General features: G+C 44.2%; 1 protein-coding gene across 1 annotated transcript in view; it reads left to right on the top strand.

Annotated features, from left to right (window-relative positions):
- The window catches only part of aqp9b (aquaporin 9b), a 37,366-nt gene extending 20,153 nt beyond the window's left edge, over positions 1-17,213 (top strand). The window contains exons 3-6 of the mRNA XM_055661221.1: positions 5,950-6,087; positions 6,161-6,279; positions 11,349-11,566; positions 16,231-17,213. Coding sequence (XP_055517196.1) covers positions 5,950-6,087; positions 6,161-6,279; positions 11,349-11,566; positions 16,231-16,423 — 668 coding nt within the window. The 3' untranslated portion in view covers positions 16,424-17,213. The remainder of the gene's footprint in view (positions 1-5,949; positions 6,088-6,160; positions 6,280-11,348; positions 11,567-16,230) is intronic.
- The last annotated feature ends 10,007 nt before the right edge of the window (positions 17,214-27,220 follow it).

The following is a 27,220-nucleotide window of genomic DNA, read 5'->3' as shown; positions in this document are numbered from 1 at the left end:
GCCTGTGTTATTGCAGCACTTTGTGTCCTTTTTGTTGTAAACTGGCATCTGCAGTTCCTTGTTTCTACATAGATACATAGATACATAGAAATTAGGTGCAGGAGTAGGCCATTCGGCCCTTCGAGCCGGCACCGCCATTCAATATGATCATGGCTGATCATCCAACTCAGTATCCCGTACCTGCCTTCTCTCCATGCCACCTGATCCCTTTAGCCACAAGGGCCACATCTAACTCCCTTTTAAATATAGCCAATGAACTGGCCTCAACTACCTTCTGTGGCAGAGAGTTCCAGAGATTTACCACTCTCTGTGTGAAAAATGTTTTTCTCATCTCGGTCTTAAAGGATTTCCCCTCTATCCTTAAGCTGTGACCACTTGTCCTGGACTTCCCCAACATCGGGAACAATCTTCCTGCATCTAGCCTATCCAACCCCTTAAGAATTTTGTAAGTTTAATGTAAGTTGTGGGTCTACAACCCTGGTTTAACTGCTTGTGTTTGAAATGTGGTGGAGTTGTATTTGTTCTGAATATCTCAACCTTCCAAAGAAATATTGATTTAAATTGGTGCGCTGGATGCACTGGGATGGGCTTATCGCTTGCTACATCTGGGCTCAAAGGGCAGTACATGGAAGAAGGTCAATTGGACTCAGGAACTCGGCTTCACTTGAAGCAAGAGCAAATCCTTTTACTTCTGCTTTCAACTTGAAAACAGATACGTTCAAGTGTAATGGCTTTCAGGGCACCAGCTACAGACTGCGACAGAAAGGTTTCAGCTGTGCATTAACCAGAGTTGCACATTAAGCATATATTTTACGAGCGGTTGATGGCCCAATAACATCCATTCACCTAAGTCCTCTATCAGAAGATCAGGCTGATAAGAGCATTTACAAGGCCATTTAAAAGGATTGAAGTCAAGCCTTTGCTGAAGAATGTTTTTATAGTTCATTGTGAGATTTAAGACCAGTTGATCTTAGCTAATAATGCATAAAGAAGAAAATGTATTTATATTGTACGAAAGCAGTAAAAACAAAAGATCTGTAAACAGAATAGATCGTTCCAGCCACAGCAGTAGCATTTAGCTTTTAAGTGATGCCTTTAGTCTGATAACATGGCCAAAGGCACTTCACAGGCGTACTACCATGCAGGCTTGAGGCAGGGCTAAAGAGGCAAGCATCAGGAGAGGTGAATTTGGTTTAAAAAAGACAGTTTTAAACATCAACTTAAAAGAGTAAGAACAATGAAACTTGGAATGAGAATTCCAGAGATTGGTCCTCAATGTTAGGGGATGGAAGAGAGGTTAGAGATGGAGGAATTCAGAGGTCTAGGGGAGAATACATGGGGTTGTTGAGACCATCAAGGGATTCCAAAGTAAACATAAGAACTGAATATGGTGATATCGGTGAACAGAGACCCGAAGAAGCATGAGGTGAATGAGATAGTACACATTAGGACACAGACAGCAGATGACTGGTTTGTGAACATTGGAAATGAAAGGCCAGTTTATTGCAAAGTTGCAACTTGAGGTTTCAGAAGCATGGATACACGACTCCACAGCTGATTTGAATGAGGTGGAGGGGGCGATAGAAACAGATATGAAAGCAGACAGTTTTTGCAAAGGAGAGCATTGCAATGAGGAGGCTATTGGGAACCAAAACTGTGATCAGGCAACTGAACCATCTGACCAAAACTAGAGAACAGGCCTGAGCTACTATCTACCCCAGTGGGAGACCCTTGGACTATTTTTGATCGGACTTTACTGGCTTTATCTTGCACTAAACATTATCCACATTATTCCCTCTATCGTGTATCTGTACACTATGGACGGCTCAATTGTAATCATGTATTTGTCTTTCCGCTGACTGGTTAGCACGGGACTAAAGCTTTTCACTGAACCTGAAAATTGTAAATGCAGACCTCCCAATTCAGGGACAGTGTCTTTTCAGCTATTGTTAGGCAACTGAACAGTCCTTTCACCAGCAAGAATGTGATCCTGAGCTGCCATCTACCTCATTGGAGACCTACAAACTATCTTTAATCGGTAGTTAAAGAACTGGACTTTATCTTGCACTAAACATTAAACCCTTTGTCCTGTATCTGTACACTGTGGACAGCTTGTTTGCAATCATGTATAGTCTTTCCACTGACTGGATAGCACGCAAAAAAAAAAGCTTTTCACTGTTCCTCAGCACTCATGACAATAATAAATTAAACTATGCTAAAATGTTTAAAGCCAGAATGAGAACTGTGAGGAAGGCAAGGGTCGAGCTAAAATTGACAAGGACATCTGTGAAAACAGAACCTGTTTATTACAAAGGAACAGGATTTGTGTAAAAAGTGTTGGAGGAACTCAGCGAGTCAGGCAGCATCTGTGGAAGGATGTCACACAGATGTACATCACCGACTCTGTCAAATGTGTGTGATGCAGCTCACTATAAATTGAGCACAACATGACACCTAATCTTCCATGATTCAAAGTCTAGGCTGTATTTGTCTCTCAAGAAAAAAATTGGACAGAATTCATCAGGCCCTCAGCACTACTTTTGCTGGAATGACTGCAGCAAAAATCACATTTTGGGAATTTAGAATATCTTGTCCACACACCCTATGCATAAATAATAAAATAAACGGCTGAAGGGAGTTAACCTGGCATGCATCTCGAAAGATAAGGAATTGGAAGCATGTTGGACTAAAAATAGTAAGGACGATTGCACAACAAAGATGATATTACAAAGGAAGAAATGTGGGTGACTTTAAAAAGGCATCACCGAACACATGGCAGCTTCGATAAAGTTACAGATGCGGGTTTTCCAAAAGGTTGGCGAATCAGACCAGTTAGCTTGGCATCCGTGGTAGGGAAACACTGAAATCTGCTCCGAAAATAAGGATCGGTCAGACTCAACATGGATTTATGAGAGAGAAATTAGTTATGCAAATCTGATCGAGTTTTAATGATTTTGTAAGGATCTAAAGAGATAAGGAAGAACCAATAGATACGATGTCCTTGGCTTGCTGAGGTGCTTAAGTTGTAAAGCAAAATCAGAATGTACATGATTGGGGTTGTAATTACTGATCACAACTTATCTAAAAGATTCTTCTTCCACAGATAAAATTAAATTCACGCATAGTTTTCTCCTTTGCCAACTTGGTTTATAATCTGTCCCTTTTTAGGGCATTGAGTTTGTTTTCTCCTGTGACCACTTTCATCGCTGCGGCACTCTGAGATCTCCCATTCATGCTCTCTTATCTGTCTTTGATTTTCACGATGCCTTCATTGGTGGCTGAATTATTGCTTGCTGTGATCTAAGGCTTTGGACATTAACCTTTCACCAGCTTCTCCAGTATCCCCAGTTCAAGTCAAGAGTGAAAACTGCTTCATTGTCATACATACTGATAACGGAATAATGAATTTCTTACTTGCAGCAGCACAACAGGCCTGTAAACAAAATATTGCATGCTAACATAAAATAATGCTTTAAAAATTAAATAAATTAATAGCCCCAATACTACTGCAAAAAGCCCAAAATCCTTAGACCAAAGTCCTTAGATCTGAAGAAGAGTTCTGACCCAAAACATCACCTATTCTTTCTCTCCAGAGGTACTGCCCGGCCCCGCTGAGTTACTCCAGCATTTTGTGTCTATCACCTAAGTTCAAAGTTTAGTTAGTGTTGTGCAGTGTTGTTGTGGTTGGGAAGAAGCCATTCTTAAAGCAGTTTGCAGACCCCTCCACTTTCTTCCCAATGGTAGGAGTGAAATGAGAGCTTGGCCGGGGTGGTGTGGGTCTCTGATGATGCTGGCTACCTCATTCGGGCAGCGCCTCCTGTAGATCCATTTGATGGCAGAGAGATCAGTACCTGTGATGGACCAGGTTGCGACCACCACTTTCTCATTCTTCCACTCCCGGGGGTTCAAGCTGTCAAAAACAGCTGTTTTTCCCACATTACAAGTATAATTATGCCCCTGTCCCACTAGGAAACCTGAACGGAAACCTCTGGAGACTTTGCACCCCGCCCAAGGTTTCCGTGCGGTTCCCGGAGGTTTTTGTCAGTCTCCCTACCTGCTTCCACTCCCTGCAACCTCCGGCAACCACCTGCAACCTCCGGGAACCGCATGGAAACCTTGGGTGGGGCGCAAAGTCTCCAGAGGATTCCGTTTAGGTTTCCTAAGTGGGACAGGGGCATAACACTTCAAACTTCTCACCCGAGTTGCAAAGCACTTTGAAACGATCTGAAGGGACATGATACATAAAATTTTTTTATTGGCTATGCTAGAATCTCAGTTTCTGTTTTGGATTGACTAACAGCGGGCGAAATCTCCCGAGTCTTGAGTGCCTGGGGAATATGCCAGATCGGAAGGAATTCAGTTGTCACAGCAGAGTCAAGCAGGAGCGGCCGGGATCACACCAGCGACTGCCAGAGAGAGAGGGAATACGTGAAAGAGATTAAAGTGGAAACCTAAAGAGAATAAAGAAAATAACTAATGGGTGTGGAGAGAAGAGATGGGTGGCCAAAAGAGAAAATATATTTCTCTCCTTGTAATTAATACCCCAGGAGGGCTGCTTCAGGCTTGTATGAACCTCTCTGAAAAGCCAGTAATGGATTCCATTGAATCTGAAGCACTAAATGATTTTGTTTCTATGGTTAAAATGCAGTCCTGGATTCCTTCAGACAACAGCATGCTGTTTAATTGCAGTATGACTACACTCAGTTCAACACCCCAACTCTCGTCTCTTTCAATAAGCAGCTTTTGCCATCATTCAGGTGCAGGCATTATTGGGGCTGTCAGAGCGGGGAACAGATGAGCAGAACCCAGTCGGAGGAGAGTCACTATCCTTGTTCCCACGATTCGAACCGTTTCAGTTAAGCATTTACCACCGCTCCACAGTCCCGCGGGTTCATTAACTTGACTTGCCAGAGATGCCGTATTCATCTTGTGTACGAGGCACTGTTTTCTAATCAAGACACTCAGTAAAATTTATAACCTGTGTGTTGCTACATCAGAAACAGGCATCATGAACAATGAGCCGGATCCACAGTGTTATGTGAAATGGCCCACATTGTTTTAATTCCATCAATTTTATTTTTTTTGTTTCTTGAAGCCTTTGTTACTTCTTGCTTACAATGAAAATAAGTTAGATGGATCTAGTTAAATAAGTTAAAAGAGCGTTATTTAACATGGTCATTTAAAATCATTTACAACATAAATGTTTTACTATGAGGTCAGATCCTCGGACATTTAGTGTGGGTCTTTGACAATATGTGGAAATATTGGCATTATATTCCTTGGTAAAAAATTAAAGTACGCTGTTCTCTCGGTGGAGTAACTCTGCGGGTCAGGCAGCATCTTGTTATTCTGAAGAAGGGTCTGAAGAAGGGTCTTGACCCGAAACGTCATCTATTCCTTTTCTCCAGAGATGCTGTCTGACCCGCTGAGTTACTCAAGCTTTTTGTGTCTATCTTCGGTTTAAACCAGCATCTGCAGTTCCTTCCCACGCATCTTGCTACCCATGTTCTCCGGAGCTGGGTTACAGCAGAACTTTGTGTTCTTTCTCCAGAATGTTGCCTGGGATGGAGCAGTTCCGCTGTGAGGAGAGGCTGGACAAGCAGGGTCTGTTCTCCCTGGAGCGGAGCATGTTAAGAGGGGACATGATTGAGATATATACAATTACGATGGGTTTAGATAGGATATACCACGAGAAATGTTTCCCATTAACAGTAGATAAAACAAGAGGACGTAGATGTAGCAGAGATTAGGTCAAGAGATTCAGAAGGGATTTGAGGGGGGGTTTCCGCATCCAGAAGATAGTGCTAGTGTCCAGGGATCGCCGGTCCAAACTAAACTAAACTGAACATGGCTAATTCATTAAGTGCAATAATGATCGCAGGAAAATGTTGCAGAGAATATTTCATTTTTTTCTCTCGCATTCTGACAGAATGTTTCTAACTGTTTCAGGGGCGCACCTGAATCCCGCAATTTCGCTGTCAATGTGTGTACTGGGCCGGCTTCAGTGGTTGAAACTTCCCATCTACTGCACTGCTCAGCTCATAGGAGCTTTTATTGGTGCCGCAGCAGTATTTGGCCTTTATTATGGTAAGGCTGTCGTTTTTATATTTGCATTGAAGTAATGAAAACTGCCGCTACTAAATTTCTGTATACTTTATAGATGCCTTCATGAGTTATGATGGCGGAAACTTGACAATCACCGGTCAAAATGCAACTGCACACATCTTCTCCTCTTATCCTGCTCCACATCTATCCTTTGCAAATGGATTTGCGGACCAGGTAAACATTAATGCTTCCAAACTCATTTTACAGCATGTTTTTTCTCAACTGGTTTTGATATCTTGTGCCTGGAACACATTTTAATTATTGGCAACAAATCTGTTAAACCTCCTGAAATTGTTGTGGGATTTCATTTTTTCCCTTGCGGTTAATGGTTTGCTCACAGTCTTCCTGCACTCTTGTGATCAGTCTTCAGAAGTTGCAGGTTCAGAAATTGCTACTTCCCCACAGCCATCAGGCTTTTGAACTCAACTCAAACAAAACTCTGAACATTAATAGCCCATTATCAGTTTATTTGCACTTCATCTGTTTTATTTATTCATGTGTGTATATATTTATACAATGGTATATGGACACACTGTTATTCATGTTCTGTATTCATGCCTTTTATATTCTGTTGTGCTGAAGCAAAGCAAGAATTTAATTGTCCTATCTGGGACACATGACAATAAACTCACTTGAATCTTGAATCTAGCTCCCTAGGTGGATGCACCCTTCTCCAGGGAAACACATCACCTTCATTGCCTTCTCTACAATGGCAAAGAGATGTGGAATTACTGCTGATTTGTGACTCGGTTCATTGAGACACCATCGCACTGCACCCGCCTGTAATCTTTCCACTTGATCAATATTCTGCATTACAGATCTTCATCCTATCATTAAAAAAAACCCCAGGCTTTTGTTGCCATTTTGGTTTGAAATTAATCATCAAGTGTAGACTCGGTGACTGTTTCTCTGAACCCTTGTGCTCGCTCCACCAGGGCCTGCTACATCTCCTGTTTTAACTCCCCATCCCATTCCCACACTGACCTCTCGGTCCTAGGCTTCCTCCATTGCCAGAGTAAGGCCACACGCAAACTGGAAGAACAGTACTTCATCTACCCATGCTTGGGTAGCGTACAACCTACCGGTTTGAACATTGAATTCTCCAATTTTAGGTGACGAACCTACAAACACCCCCTCCCTTTCTTTTATTTTTTCATCTTCCCCCCTCTTCTCTGTGCCACACCTGTACATGTCCATTTCCCCCCTGCCCCTCTCCTTCCACCTATATTCCTTCCTCTGGCTGTAAATTCACACCTCATGTAGCCTTATCTCCCACTTTTTGTCTTATCATAATGTACGGCCTTTATCCATCCGTCTGCCTATCCAAAATCCCCCTCACCTGTACCCACCTATCACTCATCAAGCTATGTCCTGCCCAACCCTCTACTCGGTTGCTGAGTTGAATCCAACTCAGGGATTTGACACACTTCAGCATGGACTGAAGAGCCACAGTCTCATCGGATGTCCTTTAAACTTTCCATCAATTGAATTTAAAAAAAGACGAGTTTGTAATCTGTTCCTGCCTGACAGTGAAGGTAAAAAATTGCCCCATAATTATAAAGGTCTATCTGCCTGTTAAATAGAGTAAGAAAAATGATAACCTTGGCACCATTTGCAAGGTACCAAAAGATTCACCCAAACGGCTGACCAATGCTAATGTACATACAATGGATTCACTTATCATTTCTCTTGTGAGATCCCCGTAAATATAAATTAGCTGTCATATTTCCCACTCAGCAGTGACTCAACTCGAGTGCAACTCGTTATGAAATACTTTAGCACAGTCAGGACTGAGACACCGATACCTTCATCAGTGACAATGAACTGTAAAGGTTAACACCCCTGGCTGATTGAAAATTCCACTTGTGTAAAGGAACAGTCATCGAACGAGGAACCGTGCCAAGGAACAATGCATGGCAATTTTACTTAGAAAACATTAGTCTTTTAGTTTAGAAACCCTTGCATGAAAGAAAGATAAAATTAAAATTAAATAATGATTTTAGTAGATTGTCACATGGTGTGCATGGAGAAATGCTTGGACTGGTACATGGATAGGAAAGATTTAGAGGAGCCAAATGAGAGCAAATGGGATATGTTTAAATGGAGCATCTTGGTCAACAAAGAAAAAGGAAGCAGGCCATGGAAGTACGTTAGTTCTTCCCTCAACAATTCAGCCTGATGTAAACGGCAACTCACATGGACTTGGAAGATCAGATGTTCCCTTATCTGTACTTCAAGATGGAAAGGATTGAATCATGGAAAGGACTCAAAGAGATGGAGTAACTCAGCAAGTCAGGAAGCATCTCTGGAGGACATGGATAGTTGAAGCATGGATGGATCATTGGAGAACCCGTCCATGTTCTCCAGAGATGCGGACCTGACCTGCTGAAAGGGAAACCAGAGATACAGACGGTGATGTAGAGAGATATAGAACAAAGAAAGGAGCAGAGGGGAAGCAGCAGGAGAGGATTTTGCAGAACTCTCATCGAGGAGACGAGGAGAACTTCTTCAAACGAGACATATCTTGAGGAGATTACGCAAATAAAATGTGCAGGCAGGAACTGCAGATGCTGGTTTAGACCAAAGATAGACACAAAAAAATGTTTGTGCATTCTGTGCATTGATTTATTCTATATCTCTCTATATCACCATCTATCTCTCGTTTCCTTTTCCACTGACTCTCAGTCTCGAACCAAAACGTCACCCATTCCTTCTCTCCAAAGATGCTGCCTGTCCAACTGAGTTACTCCAGCATTTTGTGTCTATCTTCTGATTTGTTTCTTAATTGGCATGAAACATTGTAATGTTCTCTTGAATCAAATACTCGGTCTGAAGAAGGGTTTCGGCCCGAAACGTTGTCTACTTCCTTCGCTCCATAGATGCTGCTGCACCCGCTGAGTTTCTCCAGCATTTTTGTGTACCTTCGATTTTCCAGCATCTGCAGTTCCTTCTTAAACACTCGGTTTTATTACTTCATTATCATTTTGAATTGTAATTAGAGCGTTTTCATTCAGTCTATAACATTTCTAGATGCATCACAATTCGGCACAGAGTAATTGACGAAATGTTTGGAATCAACGGTCCCATATGTTCTTACTTTTACTCAAAGTCCTGCTTTCACTTAGTAATGCGATATGTGGTTTGGATTGTATCATTTCACAAATACTTGTGTGCCATATCTATAAATTTTCACTGCAGTTTTCAATGACGCTTGTTCCTCTTTTCCTACATGCGGTCTCTTGGGTGGATTTTCTTCTGCAGGGCTAGAATGCAAAGCGATCGTTAGGACAGAAACACTTATCACAAAAATCAAACGCAAGCTGCTCCCAATTTGAGAGGGTGGAACATTTGGCCAATTTTGCACAGAGGGTTCCACCCCATCATGCCTTGACATGGGTTCATTTAGTTCACCAGGGATCAGGCTGGGGACCGATCCCATCAGCTTGGCTCAGACACAGTTGTGGAGATGCACTCACCAACTCAATTTCCTTATTTTATGGAAACATGGGAATGGGGAAATTTCTCCACATGTCTTGCACTAATGTTTGACCAAGACATAAAATGCATTTAGTTTAGAGATACAGCGCAGAAACAGGCCCTTCGGCCCTCTGCACAAACCAGCAATCCCCTTTTTATTAACACCATCCTATCCACACTAGGGACAATTTACAATGATGCCAAGCCAATTAGCCTACAATCCTGTGTGTCTTTGGAGTGTGGAATGTAACCGGAGCTCGCCAGAGAATAAACCCACACAGGTCACGGAGAGAACGTACAAACTCCATACGGACAAACACCCATAGCCAGGATCGAACCCGGGTCTCTGCCTTTCCTAGTGAGCCACGGAGCTTGCTTGTCCTCCTTAACTATTGTAACGGCTACATCTTTCAGCATTCTATTCATTATACCTCTACCAAGCAGATGGAGGCAAGCAGCCAACTCAGAATTCTGTAAGCCTACATTGAAGACAGTGAAATTGAGCTGAATGGCCATCAGGGAGAGATGCCAGCAAGTTTACTGGGGGTTTCATTCAGTCCTCCTCAGAAGAAGTGGTGTGGACCCTGGGTTTCTGCTGCCTTGCGTCAGCTCTGTAAACCTTTCCAGGATCTCATCACTGCTACTGCAGCTCCTCCTGGTGTAGCCTTTGTACATGAGAGCCAAGTGCTGCCATTTCATATCTGATGTGTGCTTCACCCCAGTGAGGATCAGTGAAGGCTGGCTTACAGAGGGTAACAATATCCCAAGAGCTTTCACAGATTGGCACAGGCTATCACACGCACGTTGTCACACTCAACTCTACACTAGCAAGCGGAAGCATTTCCTGTTGAGCTCTCCCCTTCGAGCCTGCACCACCATTCAATATGATCATGGCTTATCATCCAACTCAGTATCCTGTACCTGCCTTCTCTCCATACCCCCTGATACCTTTAGCCACAAACTAACTTCCTCTTAAATATAACCAATGAACTGGCCTCAACTACCTTCTGTGGCAGAGAATTCCAGAGATTCACCACTCTCTGTGTGAAAGAGGTTTTTCTCATCTCGGTCCTAAAGTGGGGTAGGAAGATACCTCTGGCCAACTCTGCTAAACTTGAGTTATATTTCCTTTTTACGCCCCTTCTCCTTCAATTTTCAACAAATTTCTGTCCATTTAATGGGTGGCACATTGGCACAGCGATAGAGTCGGTGCCTTACAATGACAGAGACCAGGGTTCGATCCTGACTACAGGCGCTTGTCTGTATGGAGGTTGTACGTTTGTCCCTGGGACTGTGTGGGTTTGCTCTGGGTGCTCTGATTTCCTCCCACATTCCAAAGGCATGCAGGTTTGTAAGTTACACAAAAAAGCTGGAGAAACTCAGCGGGTGCAGCAGCATCAAATGCTGCTGCACCCGCTGAGTTTCTCCAGCTTTTTTGTGTAACCTTCGATTCTCCAGCATCTGCAGTTCCCTCTTAAACACAGGTTTGTAAGTTAATTGGCTTCTGTAAATTGCCCCTAGTGTGCAGCATAAAACTGGTGGATGGGGATCACTGGCCGGCACGGACTCAATGGGCCGAAGGGCCTGTTCTACACTGTATTGTAATTCTGGGCCGAAGGGCCTGTATCCTGCACTGCATTGTAAATCACTTATTTTCGCACTGTAAACCACTCCCTCTCCCCCCACCTATCTCCCATCTCCACCCCCCGCTGAGTGGTGACGATGGACAACGGTAACAGTGAAACCGCTGTGCGCTTTGTACACAGATTGTGGGCACGGCCGCGCTACTTTTCTCCATTTTGGCCATTTTGGACTCGAAGAACGATCGTGTGCCCAAGGGTCTGGAGCCGGTGGTGATCGGTCTGATCCTCATGGTGATTGGACTATCGATGGGCTACAACTGCGGTGGTCCCATCAACCCAGCGCGTGACCTGGGTCCTCGGCTCTTCACTGCTGTGGCCGGATGGGGAATTGAGGTTTTCAGGTATGTGACAGCAAACAATTTCAGCCCAATACCAGCATTATGCCTAAAATAACACATTTACTTTGATTGGCCTCCTCAATCGTGATTATATAGAGTAAAATGTACCAAAAAATCTTCATGGTTCTCATTATAATAGTTGGCACAAATGTTGCATTTAGCATGTGTATTATTTTAATTACAAATAACCTATTGAGAGAGGACTATATAAGTGAATAGTGTACGAAACAAATGCTTTGGTTTTTCTTTGAGCTTTCTAATTTTTTTCTGTATTAAACCATGCATTCAGTTAATACGTCCCGTGACCTTGGTTTTGATGTGATGTTGTTGTCACGTTTGTAGAAGGGAACAGTTTGAACTAAAATCGCTAAACTACTGAAGGGTGATATGTCATGGTGCTTGACACAAGCCTATTCCTGAAAAGGTTCATAACCCAACGGGGTGAGTCTCCCCAACAACACGTTCCCCTCTGGCCCGCTTGGTGGTGTGTGTATCAACCCTGTAGCTGATGATGTTTTTCATTTAGAAGCAAATCACAATCACTGCATAGTTCATTTGAACCCTGGCAAATGATAAAGGCGTTCAGAGATCGCCCTAGCTATTGTCTAGGGAGCTTCCCACTTTGATTCTAGACTGCAAGACCAGATCTGATAAGCCACTGGCGCACATTGTGCTCTGAACCTGAAGACTTTAGCTACGGTTTCCACAATAATCCCCGTGGGATATATTTTCCACTGCTTTGCATGTTAATTCGAATTTAAAATGCTATATAAACCTAGCAACTCTGACTTAATAAAAACGGTTGTTTTTCCCCTTTAGGTAGACAACTGAGCTAAATGACTGTGATATAACCCGCTCCACATAGAGTGATTAGAGTGATACAGCACAGAATCAGGCCAAAGACCGCACTGACCTTCTGCCACCATTTACACTAATCCTACGTATATCATATGTTGTATTCTCCCCACTTCCTCCCCCCCCCCCCCCCCCCGGATGCTACCATTCACACAACGCCCAATTAACCTACCAATCAGCACATCTTTAGGATGTGGGAGGAAACCGTACACGGGGGAAACCCACACGCTCACAGCGGGAACATGCAAACCCCACATGAACAGCACCCGAGGTCAGGATCCAACCCGGGTCACTGGCACTGTGAGGCAGCAGCTCCACGAGCTCTGTCACTGTACCGCCCCTGAAGTATAAACTGCAGAAACAAACGTTGTCAGGTGTCCACACTAGCCCGTCGTTCACCAGCCTTGACACTCCAAATCCTGATCTCAGAAACTGACTTTTGACGCAAAATATGAGATTCCACCTGTAAAACTGGAAAACAGATAAATTCCTAATTTTTTGTGATACTCATCAAAGAAGGGATGAGAGCGAGTCATTAATTATACATTTAGTGTAGAGTATGTTATTGACTGAAGGATACCAGATGGTGCCATCTGACTTGCGTTGGCACCAGCCTCCAGCGATAGCCTCGCCCGCCATGGCCGAATGAGTGATGGGTATCAAGAACTGCTCTGTAGCCATAACTGACAGAAAACCAGTTCTTTGGGTTGTTTGACCTGGCAGCACAAGCTCTGATTATGTCTATTCTTCGGTACTTGATGTGCTGCTAGATTAAAGAGAAAGCGTTCGTGCCAGCCTGTACTGAGTGCAGATTAGAATGATGCAGAATGTACTGTGACAAGTCTGCTGACTCTCAGGGGAAGCCAGGACACTCACTTGTGTCCTAAACCACATTGTCTAGCAGTGCATATGATGTGCTCTCATTAATACATCTCTATGTATGGCCATTCTACAGATTATTATCATGAAAGATGTTATTATGGTGAACTACAAACATGGTGCATGCACTGTACAATTTGTATTTTCACCGCAAAATGTTGTTTCTATAAAAAGAATAATAAATCTGGCCACTAATGTTATTGTGGAATGAAACACGAATGCACTGTAGATGCACCACTCTCAGAGAAGTCATATTTTGAATGAGACCGTAAGCAAAGACTCCCTGTGTTCTTTTTTTGGTGAACATGAAAATGGCATCACATGACTAAAGGAAGCACAGTGCTTCAGGGACGGCCCAGTGGCAGAGCTAATGGTGCTGCTACCTCACAGCGCCAGAGACCCAGGTTCGATCCTGACCTTCCTTGGGTGCTATTTATTTTGCAATAAAGGTCAAAGCAGCTTTAAACTGTTACACCCTTAATACATAGTCATCCGAGCAGACTTTGAAACACTCCTGGAAGGACCAAGGAATTTGGACGTTTGCACAGAGAGTTTATGGTCATAGAGGTTCCTCCTGCAAAACGTTATTGATAGAACTCACATACATAACCTAAAACATATGAGTAATACAGTTATTGATGGGCTGTGACATTGTGTACCTTGCTTCCTGTTTATGTCACATTTCTAGCTAAATTAGTGAGCTATTTCAATGTTGAGAAACCTCTTCTGATGTTGAGCAGAAAGCTTGGTGATAATGCTGAGACTATGGAAATCTAACGTGTGTAGAAGATTACAGACTCTGACCTCAAAGAATTTAACGCTGTTGTTGCTGAGTTTATGTTCTTCTCTCTAAATACTAAAGGGCGTTGCTTTGAGTCATAGGCTAGAGGGTATAGCCTTAAGGTGAAAGGGGCAAAGTGTAAAAGAGATGTGCGGGGCAGGTTTTTACACAGAGGGTGGTGGATGCATGGAACACGTTGCCAGGGTTGGTGGTGGAAGCAGATGCGATAGTGGCATTTAAGAGGGTTATGGTTAGCCATATGGACATGCAGGGCATGGAGGTCCTGTGTGGGTTCTGTGTAGGTTGAAGAAATGAGTTGAGTTTGGCATCACGTTAGGCACAGACACTGTGGGGCAAAGGGACTGTTCCTTTTCTAAGTTCTATCTTAAATGAGCAAAAAGAAGAAATTGTAGCCTGTAACGAAAATAAGTTTATAAACAAGTTCGAGAAGCTACAGCAGGGGGATTATTCCAGGTCAGGAATATCAGTTGTCCAGATGTATCATCTTTTAGTATTAGCAAGGTCTGGGCACTGGGAAGAAAGGTTTTACTGGGCTGGAGACGGAGACTCATGGACAGCAGAAATGAAAGAAACACTTTTAGATTTAATCTTTCAAATTTAACACAACATTTGCGGTGGGCTTGGAACTTATAAAGAGGTTGTTATGTGTTAGATTCTTCCAACACTTTCTAAAATTTTATATTTTTACTTATAAGCAATTTTATGAGAATACTTATGACATGATTTCATTTGTACTAGTGTCATAGAAGAGCAAGTGTGTTCTTTAATAAGTTTGCATCCAATACAGGTTCACAGATTAGTTTAGAGATACAGTGTGGAAAGAGGCCCTTGGGTCCACTGATTCATCACCCGTACACTAGATCTATCCTACACACCAGCGATCATTTACAAAGTCCCATTAACCTACATTCTCTTGGAATGTGGGAGGAAACTGGAGCATCCAGAGGAAACCCACACGGTCACAGGAAGAACAAATTTACAAACTACATAAAGACATCAACCAGAGTCAGGGTCGAACCGTAAGGCAGCAACACTACCTCTGCACCTCTCTGCCGCCACAAAGATGAGAGAGAATAAATTACCTTAATATTATTGCGTAATATTTATCAAGAATATCCTTCTGAAATAATAATTGAAATTCTGGAAATTATTCAGCAGGTTAGGCATCTTATGAAAGTTAGAGTTGACATGACTATCAATGAGAAACATCCCTGAACCCAATACGTGTTGAAGTGAATTGTGAATAGAGTCGGTTGGATTCTAGTAGGCTGGGACATTGGGCGATATTAGCATTGCACTGAGTTAGTAACTCGTTAACTCTTCGCAGGGTGTGGATTTGCTAAGAGGGTCTGGAGAAAGATGCAGGGGGTCCTTGTCACTGTTCATCCCGAGCAGCAGTGTAACAAAAACTCTGATTTACGGGCTATTCCCAGGGACACATTCGGGGATGTCCCTAAGCAAATGTTGCCATTCCAGACTGCTGAGGGGCGCACTGAAGCTTGGTGCAGCCTACGTGATGGCTCTGTGGTGGAGGAGACCACAATCTAGGGATCTACTGCTGTTGAACAATGAGAGGCAGAGTCCACTGGGGACACTCATCAAACGAGGGAAGGGATATCACCACAAGGGACCACATGAGTGCTAGTGGTTTTTTAAGTGTAACGGAAGGGGGAGGTGCTAATACTATAGAAACATAGACATAGAAAATAGGTGCAGGAGTAGGCCATTCGGCCTTTCGAGCCTGCACCGCCATTCAATATGATCATGGCTGATCATCCAACTCAGTATCCTGTACCTGCCTTCTCTCCATTCCCCCTGATCCCTTTAGCCACAAGGGCCACATCTAACTCCCTCTTAAATATAGCCAAACAACTGGCCTCAACTACCTTCTGTGGCAGAGAATTCCAGAGAATCACCACTCTCTGTGTGAAAAATGTTTTCCTCATCTCGGTCCTAAAAGATTTCCCCCTTATCCTTAAACTGTGACCCCTTGTTCTGGACTTCTATTATTGAATATACACATGAGCAACATTGAATGTAGAATGTAGTAAGAGTTTTGCACATTTTTAACATTTTTTATTGTGGATGAAATTTAGTTTTGATACTTAACAAAAACATTGCCTTTTCACAGAGCTGGTAATGGCTGGTGGTGGGTCCCTGTCATTGCGCCTTTCATCGGGGGAGTCCTGGGCACTGCCATTTACGTTCTGTTCATTGAACTACATCACAAAGAGACGGTCTTGGAGGAGGCCCGGTGCGTTAAAGAACAGCAGGCGGAGGGGAAAACAAAATATGAAATGATTGATATACAGATAAACAAATAACGCAGAATATCAAATGAAGAGCCAAATACCAGAGTTGAATTCTGGGCCTGTGAAGAAAATGTAAATTAATTACAAAGGGTTTTTTTAAATTATTATTCTCCTGACAAATGACCTATAGGATGATGGTTATAATTTTATTGATAGGGGATTGTTAACAATTATGCAAACTAAATGCAAATAATTTTATATTGTGCAATTGAGAGGTTGTTTAATGTCTATATATAGAATTCTGTGCAATATCTAATTTATTTTACAAGTGGGTAACTCATGATTAACAAAAGTCCTGAATAAGGTCGGAGCATACTTGCTGTGCGCAGGACTTTAGAACTCATTGATCTTAACAAGTTTAATTAGCTGCTTTGGAAGGGGAGATGGTGCATTACGTGACCTTGGTCTGTGTACTCTACTAATGTCACCCATACACATTTACTTATATATGTCAGTATACAGCTTGCACTTAGCCTGATGTCACAGGGATGATTAACATTATTCGGGAAGTCACACCACCACACAAAGAGGTGGCGTGTCAATTGCGTTACTAATGAGTGTGTAACATGAAGGTACTTAAGGAAATACCATGTATTATAAAGATGAATTTACATTTGTCTTGCGTGTTAATGGAGTCTTTTAATTGATTTTGCAAATTTCACTTAAACACATATATTGGCCATTTTTTATGTCCACAAGCCAATGCCAAAATGTTTCTCCACACTTACTCCAAAGAATAACCAAAATATTCAGTGCAATGTGTTTTATATCAAAAAATAAACTTGAAATCATTGCAGGTTTCCACACAGGCATGCTTTCTGTTGCATTAACGTATGAGAAATCAAGTGTAATTGTTATCGGCTGTTGTACAAGTTAGCAGGGAGATGTGGAAGATCGTAGATGCATTACTGCCCAGGCTCTGTAACCTGCAGATTTACCCATGCAGCAGGTGCCATAACTGGACATTGCACAAGTGTGACACATGCAACTGTGGGTGACTGCATATAAACAGTTCTGAACAACCCAACATCACCAAACATATAGAAGATAGACACAAAGTGCTGGAGTAACTCAGCGGGTTAGGCAGCATCTCTAGAGAAAAAATCCAATCTGAAAAAGGGTCCCAACCTGAAACATCACCCAGAGTTGCTGCCTGCCCCACTGAGTTACTCCAGCACTTTGTGTCTACCTTTGGTACAAACCAGCATCGGCAGTTCTTTCTTTCTCCCACCAAACATGTATTGTTTGTAGAACTTCCCATGCACAAAATGATAGTGCGTTTACCTGCTGCGAGCCTCAGTTGTTATTTCTGTTTAGGTTTTACTGACTAGGTGAAGGGGAGAGTGTGGGAGGGAGGGGAGAACACTGTTGCATGGGACAGGGAAGAGCTTTACCACCAATGCCAGGAGCAACATGTGGCCTCCTCGCTCACTGTCCCAAATCCCCCACAACGAGCAGTCTTGCATCTCAGCCCATCCTTGGACCCGCCCCACATCCACATCACCGGATCCCCCTCTGCATCTTCCGACCCTCGCCCCACCTCTGCCTACATCTGACTTCCTGCAGTCATCAGCCTAGAGCCCGCTGCCCCCACTCCCTTCCCCAACACAATCTCTCCTCCATCAGCAACTGTTCCAGCCGGGGCAGAATGTTAAAGCCAAATTATCAGACAGATTGGATCTCAGGGTGGGGAGGCCCTTATTGAAAACAATGCAGCACACACTATGTGAGAAATCCACAAGGAAACGTACACCTCCAGGTGACCTCATCAGAACAGTCATGGAAATCGAGCCCCAGCATCTTCAGTCACACTGCATTTATTCAACACTGGCTCAGTATAGCCTAGCCCAGTGTGACCTATTCCAGTGTGACTCTGTGTGATCCAGTGTGGCCCAATCCAGTGTGAGCAGCTCAGTGTGACCCAGTGTTGACTCACAGCGCTGGAGTAACTCAATGGGTCAGGCAGCGTCTCTGGAGAAGATGGATAGGTGATGTTTCAGGTCAGGACCCTTCCTCAGACTGACTGTGGGGGGCGGGTGAGAAAACTTGTAGCTGGGAGGGGCAGGACAAACTGCGGCAGGTAACAGGTCGGCACAGGCGAGGGGGGTTCTTTGATAGGCAGGTGTTGGAACTGTTCAAACTGCTCCACATCATGACCCAGTGAGGCCCAGTGTAATGCAGCATGGTCCAGATCAGTGTGACCCAGAGCGGTGTGGCCTTGTGTGAACCAGTGTGGCCCAGGTCAATGTGATCCAGTGTAACACAGTGTGGCCCAGTGTGACCCAGGTCCATGTGGCCTTGTGTGAGCCAGTGTGGCCTGGGTCAGAATGAGCCAGTGTGGCCCGGGTCAGTGTGATCGAGTGTAACACAGCATGGCAAAGTTTGGCCTGGGTCAGTGTATTGCAGTGTCACACAGTGTAACCCAGGTCAGTGTGATTCAGTGTGGCCCAGGTTAGTGTGACCCAGCTCCCCAAACCCAAGCCCAGTTGAGCTCAACCATACCCATCAGATTCAGGTCAGGTAACAAATGATATTGCCTCAGGTTCTGGAGCTGGAGTTCCTAGTTTGTACGTGGCCAGCTGGTTTGGATCAGGCCAGGTTTGGTGATTTGGTGATTTAATTTTAAGCTTGCAATGTACATCCAGAGTGGGAAACGCTGCCCCACAAGCCGTCTCTGACGGAGGAGAGAGAGAGCTACTCGTGAGGCCAGCTGTTCTACCACATCTGTGGGCACATTAGCTTTGGGGACATTTTTTTTAAAAATTTCAAAATATACTTTATTCAAGTAAATAAAATGTTACAAAACAGGAATCGTGCAAAAAAATCCTCCGACATACTCGGAGGCTGTACAAACATTCAATAGGTTTTACACAAATGACATGGGCTTGAGTTGAAGTGAGTGGGTCACGCAGGCTTGTGAGCATCACTGGGTGTTTGCTGCCCTTTATTGAAACAGTCTGGGATATCGCCAGCACTGCAAGAGAGCGTATCCCCGAGACTTTCTCCTTGGCAAGTTCCACTGCTGGTTTGTTTACTATCTCGCTGCCCTGGTAACATGGCATAAACTGAGCTCCACCTACGAAGAAGACTGCAGCCAGCAGATACATGTTTACCACTCCGGACAATCGCATTAACCGCAGCCTAGCAACCAGCCAAATCGCTGTGACTTGGTTACAATTGTTCAACACACACTTACCTTTCATCTCACTGTGATAGTCCCATGTTATTTTTTTGTCTTGAGCCTGTTCTGCTTGCGGCTCTGGGTGTTGCAGTGAGAACGCTGTGGGATAAATCAGTCACCGGGACCCAGCAAGTAACTTGGTCTGCTGGACCCTTTAACTGGGAATTAAAGTCAGGAGATTGCACCAGACCCAACACTAGCTCTTGGATCTGACCTGAAGCAGCTCCAATCAATTTAAAAGGCTGAGCAGGTGAGAGAAAGTTTCTTTGCTTGTTATTCTATCATCAATGCTCATCAAAAACTGGCATAGCTCTAAACACATGAAAATCCCTTCACTCATTCCTACCCACCCGATTCACCCCCTCCCCAGGTACATTCCCTTGCAACCTCCGGAGATGCAACACCTGTCCCTATACCTCATCCCTCGCCTTCATCCAGGGACCCCGACAGTCCCTCCAGCTGAGCCAGATTCACGTCACCCTCCTCTGAGCTCAGCTTTTGCACCCATGTTCTCAATGTGGCCTCCTGTGCATCAGTGAGACCAAGCATATACTCAGCGACCATTTCGCCAAACATTTGTGCTCCGTCTGCCAAGGCCTACTGGATGTCCTAGTTGCTAACCATTTTAACCCCCCTTCTCATTCCCATCCTGACCTTTCTGTCCTGGGTCTACTCCATTGTCAGAGTGAGGCAACATGCAAACTGGAGGAACAGCACCTCATTTTCCACTCGGGTCGCTTATAATCAAACGGTATAAACATTGAAAACTCCAATTTTAGATAACCTCCAACAACCCCCCTTCCCCCACCCCTTTCTGCACCCACCCCTCCGCTTTTTTCTCCATCCCCCCCCACCCCCAACTCCGACATTCCTTCCTCTGGCTTCACAATTTGCAACTCATAGTCATAGAGTGATACAAGTGTGGAAACAGCCCCTTCGGCCCAACTTACCCACACCGGCCAAAATTTCCCAGCTGTACAACTCCTCCGCCTGTCTGGCTCACACCTTCTACTCTATTCTCTGGCCTCTCTTCCAGCTCTCTCCCCCACTCACCCCTCCACCATAGTCACCCTTCCACGTTCCCCAGAGATGCTGCCTGACCTGCTGTTACTCCAGCACCTTGCGTCCTTTTGTGTATTAACCAATATCTGCAATTATTTGTTTATTTATTACAGAGAGCCTTTCCAGGAAGACCCACACTGCTCCAAAACAAAAGATAAAGACTTGAAATAAATTTAACAGTAGCTTGATTTTACATTTTATCTGTTGAGAATGTCAAAACAAGCCTGGGGTACAATTACTCCTGCTCCCTTCCCCCTTGGGTACCAGAGGATACCAGCCCTGCAGATGCAACAGGCAGTGGAGCGGCTGCACAGCGGCAGAGGGCCGAGAGCGCCACGCAGTGGCTACCCGCAGCACATCAGGCAGGTTGAGGCAGAGTTCGCCCGAAGACACAAGTCCCTGGGGCCAGACGTCCTGAAGCAGCTTTTAGAGCGGCTGACCGACAAAGCGGCAGAGAAAGCCAGCGATCAATGTCGAGTGCAACAGGGGAAGCTCGGAGATATCGGCATCCTCAATTCATATGCATGGAAAGGATGGAACTAAGATATGGTTTGCAGAAGGATTTATTACTTAAAAATCACAATCTATGAATTGCTTGAATTAGCTGCACATATCCCTACAGAGTGAAATAGGGAAATGTATAATTGCAATCAATTAGCCGAGCTATCAATATTCTGCACATTTTAAAGAAATGTGAAATGAATAAATGTAGGATTAACATTTGGATTTTGTCTTGACAACATCTGGCCATATTGGCGTTTGCCAAAATTACTGGGCAAATATAAAATTACTTCTGACATGTACATGTACACAGATAAAGATGAAATGTGTAATGGAGGTAGTTGCTATTCCACAGAGTGCTGCTGCTTTCATTTGCAAGAGGTGCTGTACAGAGTCACATGAACATACCTGCAGAACATACTGTACCCACATTCAGGTATATTGAACATTTAGTGGGACCATAATTCCTATTGAACAACCTCTTTGAACAGTTCATAAGTAATTGAGTAGAATTAGGCCATTCGGCCCAACAAGTCTACTCCGCCATTCAATCATGGCTGATCTATCTCTCCCTCCTAAACCCATTCTCCTGCCTTTTTCCCTATAACACCTGACACCCATACTAACCAAGAATCTATCTATCTCTGCCATAAAAATATCCATTGGCTTGGTCTCCACAGCCATCTGTGGCATGAATTCCAAAGATTCACCACCTGTCAGTAACATTTCCCCTCAACTCAAAATTAGTGATGCAGATTTTTTTTTAAAGTTTGTATCATTTTTAATTTTTACTTTAGCTCTGTTTTATATCCATTTCTTAATCCTTAATATTACTTTGATATGTTTATTTTACTGAAGATAGTCTGAAGGATCTCAGCCCAAAACCACCTATCCAATTCCTCCAAAGATGCTGCCTTATGTTTAGAAGGATGAGGGGGAACCTCATTGAAACAGAATAGTGAAAGGCCCAGATAGAGTGGATGTGGAGAGGATGTTTTCACTATTAGGGGGTCACTTTGCAGGACACTTGCACTTTGTTCACTGGTTATCAGGAGCTCCCGGGTGACAGCCTCCCCTTTGCCACTTCCACATTGACCTATCTGGCCTCAGCCTCCTCCACTGCTGGGGTGAAGCCAAACGTTTGAAAAAAGGTCCCCACCCAAAACATCATCTATCCTTTTTCTCCAGAGATGCTGCCTGACCCACTAAGTTATTCCAGCACTTAGTGTCTATCTTTGGTATCAACCAGCATCTGCAATTCCTTCTTTCTACTTCATATTTCACCTGCGTTGACTTCAACCTAATTGCATGGGCACTCAGGTAACCCGCATCTGCTCTCTCATTCTGTCCCTGACCTTGCCCCTGTCTCCATGGCAACCATGAGCAGGAAGCTTGTGGGTTCAATTCCCACCTCAGACATTTAAGCCCAACCTCAAGTCCGACACACTAGGGTAATACTGAGGGAGTGTAACACTATTGGAGGTGAGGAGCCATTAATCTGCTGTCCCAGATTGACGTGAGACATTTCATGGAGCATGAAGGCTATTCCACAGCAACCTAGTCAGTATCCATCCCTCATTATAAGCAGAGAAGGCTACTTTAACTTGGCACAATGTTCGGGACAGTCATTGTGAGCCAGAAGGACTCTTCCTGTGTTGATCTGTTCTATAAGTTCATAAGTTATAGGAGCAGAATTAGGCCATTTGGTCCATGAAGTCTACTCCGCCATTCAATCATGGCTGAATTATCTTTCCCTCTCAACCCCGTTCTCCTGCCTTCTCCCCATAACCCCTGACACCTGTACGAATCAATAATCTATCTATCTCTGCCTTAAAAATATCCATTGGCTTGGCCTCCACAACCTTTTGTCAATAATGTTTTCCCTCACCTCAAAATTAGTGATACAGGTATTTTTTTTAAATTTGTATAATTTTTAACCTTTACCGTTGGTCTTTATTTTACTTAAGACAGTCTGAAGGATCTCAGCCTGAAATATCGTCTGTCCAATTCCTCCAGAGATGCTGCCTTGTGTTTAGAAGGAAGAGGGGGAACCTCATTGAAACTCACCAAATAGGGAAAATAATTCAAAATATCCATTGACGTGGCCTCCACGACCATCTGTGGCACTATGTTCACTCAATATCACTGTGAATAGATTATCTGGACATTTTAACATAATTATTGGTGTGCGCTTACCCTGTTTCCTATAACACTGCACTCCAAAACATCTCACCAGCCACAGAGCACTTGAAACCTTGAAAAGTGCTCTGTAAATGCAAGTGCCTTGTTTTCCCACATTTTGTTTAAAGTGCCTGGCGCTATCTATCAGCCTGTGTTGGAACTGCTTAGTTAATTGTGGGCTGTGAACCCCCAAACTTAATTGCATTTCCCATTTAAAAAGTAGCTTTGGAAATGACTTTGAAGAGGCAGTGTAGTATGTTGCCTGGAACCCTGTGCAGTGCAACATGTGGTGTGAGGGAGGGTGATGCAGGGCAGTCAAGGGCAAATAAGTGTCTGAATAAGGGATCACTTGCAAATGGGAGTCTAATTTATGACACGTAATTATACCATGGAAAAGGTTTCCTGCCATGAATAATATTGTAAGGATAGAAATTACAGCCGTGTTAATATGGTCAGTGATTGGTGGTGCTGGTGATTTTGCTTTGAATGATCATCTTCAGCAGAAGCTTTGTCAACTTTCTGCAGCCGTTACTAGAGATGTGGTGCACAATGATCGTGCAGGGCTCATTGTAACCCCTGCAGACTAGGAGATTAAACAAAGGCAATGCCATTGGTGACGAAACATGGCTAAACACAAAATGCAAAACTACCCATAATCTCGCAACTCCGTGAAGAGGAAAAGTCAAATCCCAACCAGTGGCTGCCCCCAGAAATAAGCAGGTAAAGATAAGTCAGGATTGAGTCTAAGGGGCCTGTTCCACTTGGGTGTCATTTGCGCATCATTTACGCGACATAATTTACACGTCATGTCGCACGAAGCGCGTGTTGTGACGCGCATGTGATGCGCGCAGGGTGCACATTACGCGCGCATTGTACGTGGTGACGTGTGGTCGCGCGTGCCGCCCCAGGATCTTGGGATGTACAAAATCTTCGCGCGCCACTTACATGACGAGCAAATGACGCCCAAGTGAGACAGGCCCTTCAGTCTTCATTAGCTGAACGCATGAATAGAATGATGCTCTCTCTATCAGTATTCACTCAGCTTTCAATGATTAGACCACAAGACTGGAAGAGTTCCTTCTGCCAACAGCAGCATTTGCAAATGATTAACGTCAGGAAGAGATCTTTGGGATTTTTCCAAGTGAATGCGCAAGGAGCCTCCTACCTTCCAATACTCCGCTTCCAAAGCAGACAGTTACTCCTGATCCTACATGTGTCCTACACATGGACGGTGATTGGGAATGCCCCAAAATAAGGAGCCCCAATTGTTACCTTTCCTTACATTACCTGCTCTGATGGTAACTTCAGCCAGGTCCTTCCCGAACAGCCCCTCTACCCATTATCTTATTATCCATCCTGTTGGTCATGGAGTGAAACTGCTCTCGACCTGCATCCCCCACGCCTGTACCTGAAGAGGCACAGTTTAACCAAGGGCACATCTGTAAGACCCAGTTATCAGAATGGTTTGAGGAGATTTAGTTTAGTTTAGACATAGGCCCTATGGCCGACTGAGTCTGTGCTGACCAGTGATCACCCCCATATACGAAGACTGCCCAACACACTGGTGACATTTTACAATTTTTACCAAATTCAATTCACCTACAAACCTGCATGTCTTTGGAATGTGGGAGGAAACCGGAGCACGCGGAGAAAACCCATACGGTCACAAGGAGAACGTACAAACACCGTACAGACAGCACCCACAGTTAAGATCGAACCCTGGTCTCTGTCGCTGTAAGGCAGCAACTCTACCGCTGCGCCACTCTGCCTCTCTATTTTGATCACAAGGTAGGATATATTTGAAATTGTCACTTTGGATTTTAGCAAAGGGTCCGAAAAAGTTCCACACTAGTAGATGGATGAGGAATGTAAACAGGTGGTGGGCTCCAAGGTAAAGCAGCACATGGGGGTAAAAGTCCAGCTGAGATACTCCAGCGCACTGTGTACAATCAGTCTGAAGAAGGGTCCCAATTGGAAACGTCGCCTATCCATGTTCTCCATAGATGCTCCTGATCCGCTGAGCTACTCTGTGTCTTCTTTCACGTTGGGTTATAAGTTGGCGATAGAAGGAGGGAGGTAAATTGACCACGAGTGCCGGTGAATGAAAGGCTGCAGGCAGTGGCTGTTCCACACTTGCAGAGTGCTTTGGATTTAATCTCATTGGTAGGGATCATGCTTCTGAAGTTTGTGGAATGGTGCCAAGGGTGATGGTGCAGAAGGGTGATGGTGGCGACAGACTGCCGACAGTGCTGAACATTAACACGGGACAAGTCAGGGGAAGTCACAAAATGCTGGAGTAACTCAGCAGGTCCCTGGAGAACATGAATAGGTGAAATTTTGGGTCAGAACTCTTCTTCGGGGTCCACTCCAGGGATGCTTCCTGACCCACCAAGTTACTCCAGCAATTTGTGTCTTTCCCTGGTAAACGAGCATCCACAGTTCCTTGTTTTGTACAAGTTAGGAGAAGTATGAGGGCAGGTGAAGCAAGGGAACATGTGATAGATAGGATACAATACAAGGAAGAGAGGGATTCCTGAGGTAAACATAGAAAATAGGTGCAGGAGTAGGCCATTCGACCCTTCGTGCCTGCACCTACATTAGGTACATGCACACCAATCCTTGAGCATAGTATGAGTGGACATGTTGGTTCAGAGAATATTTTATTGGCTGGGCCGTGGAACATAAGAGAAGAAAGATGAGGAGAATAGAGATCAGTAACAGGTAGGGGGGAGTTCAGGCTTCAGCTTCCTGAAATCCAAGGATGTAATGAGGAGATAGATCTAATGCATCCAGCTATGCATCAAATCATCTTCCTTGTTCAATAGTTAGGTAATATATATCACTTCTGCAGTTGTCCAGTCTGGCGTTGCTTGCGCTGGTTTGATTTAGTTTAGTTTAGTTTAGTTTACTGTCATGTGTACCGAGGTCCAGTCAATATCTTTTTGTTGCGTGCTATCCAGTCAGCGGAAAGGCTATACATGATTACGATCGAGTCTTCCACAGGATAACGGGAATAACGTATAATGCAAGATAGAGTCTAATTAAAGATAGATTGAGGGTCTCCAATGAGGTAGATGGTAGCTCAGGACTGGTTTCCAGTTGTGGATAGGATGGATCAGTTGCCTGATGACAGCCGGGAAGAAACTGTCCGTGAATCTACAGCTCCGCATTTTCACACTTCTGATCCTCTTTTGCCTGATACGAGGGGGGGAGATGAGGGAGTGACTGGGTTGAGACTTGCCCTTGTTTATGTAGGTGGCCTTGCCGAGGCATTGTAAAATGTAGATGGAGTCAATGGAAGGAAGGTTGGTATTTGCAAAGGTCTGGGCTGTGTTTACAATTCCCCCGTCTCCCAGGAATAGCCAGCTACATGTATTTCCAGAGTTACTGAAGACCTGCACAGTGAACATGTTGTACATGAGGACAGCCCAGTTTCCAAATCCACCCCAATGACTCAATGACTCTCTCAATGCAAAATTTGCCTGCACCTCTCCAGTATTAGCACAATGATGTTCGGCTGAAAAGAGACGTGGAGCCATGCTCCTTCAGCACTAAACCCAAGTTCTTGAAGTGGGGTACACAAAAAAACTGGAGAAACTCAGCGGGTGCAGCAGCATCTATGGAGCGAAGGAAATAGGCAACGTTTCGGGCTGAAACCCTTCAGGGTTGCCCATGCAAGAAGCGCCTGTGCGAATGGACCAGGTGGAGCACAATGACCTTAGGATGGTAATCATTGTTGGGAACGTTTAATTTCAAACGCAGAGAGCTGGGAGGAAGAGTTTTGTGTAAATTACATTTCCAGGCGATGGCGTTGGGCCAAGGATCAATTGTGTCTCTGTTGGTACTGACACCTTCCTCCAGAACCCAAGGAGAGAGTAGCAGTG

Source organism: Leucoraja erinacea, chromosome 33 (genome assembly GCF_028641065.1).
Source record: "Leucoraja erinacea ecotype New England chromosome 33, Leri_hhj_1, whole genome shotgun sequence".
NCBI classification, from domain to species: Eukaryota; Metazoa; Chordata; class Chondrichthyes; order Rajiformes; family Rajidae; genus Leucoraja; species Leucoraja erinaceus.
The sequence above is the reverse complement of the archived record's forward strand: the minus strand, read 5'-3'. Positions and strand labels throughout refer to the sequence as shown.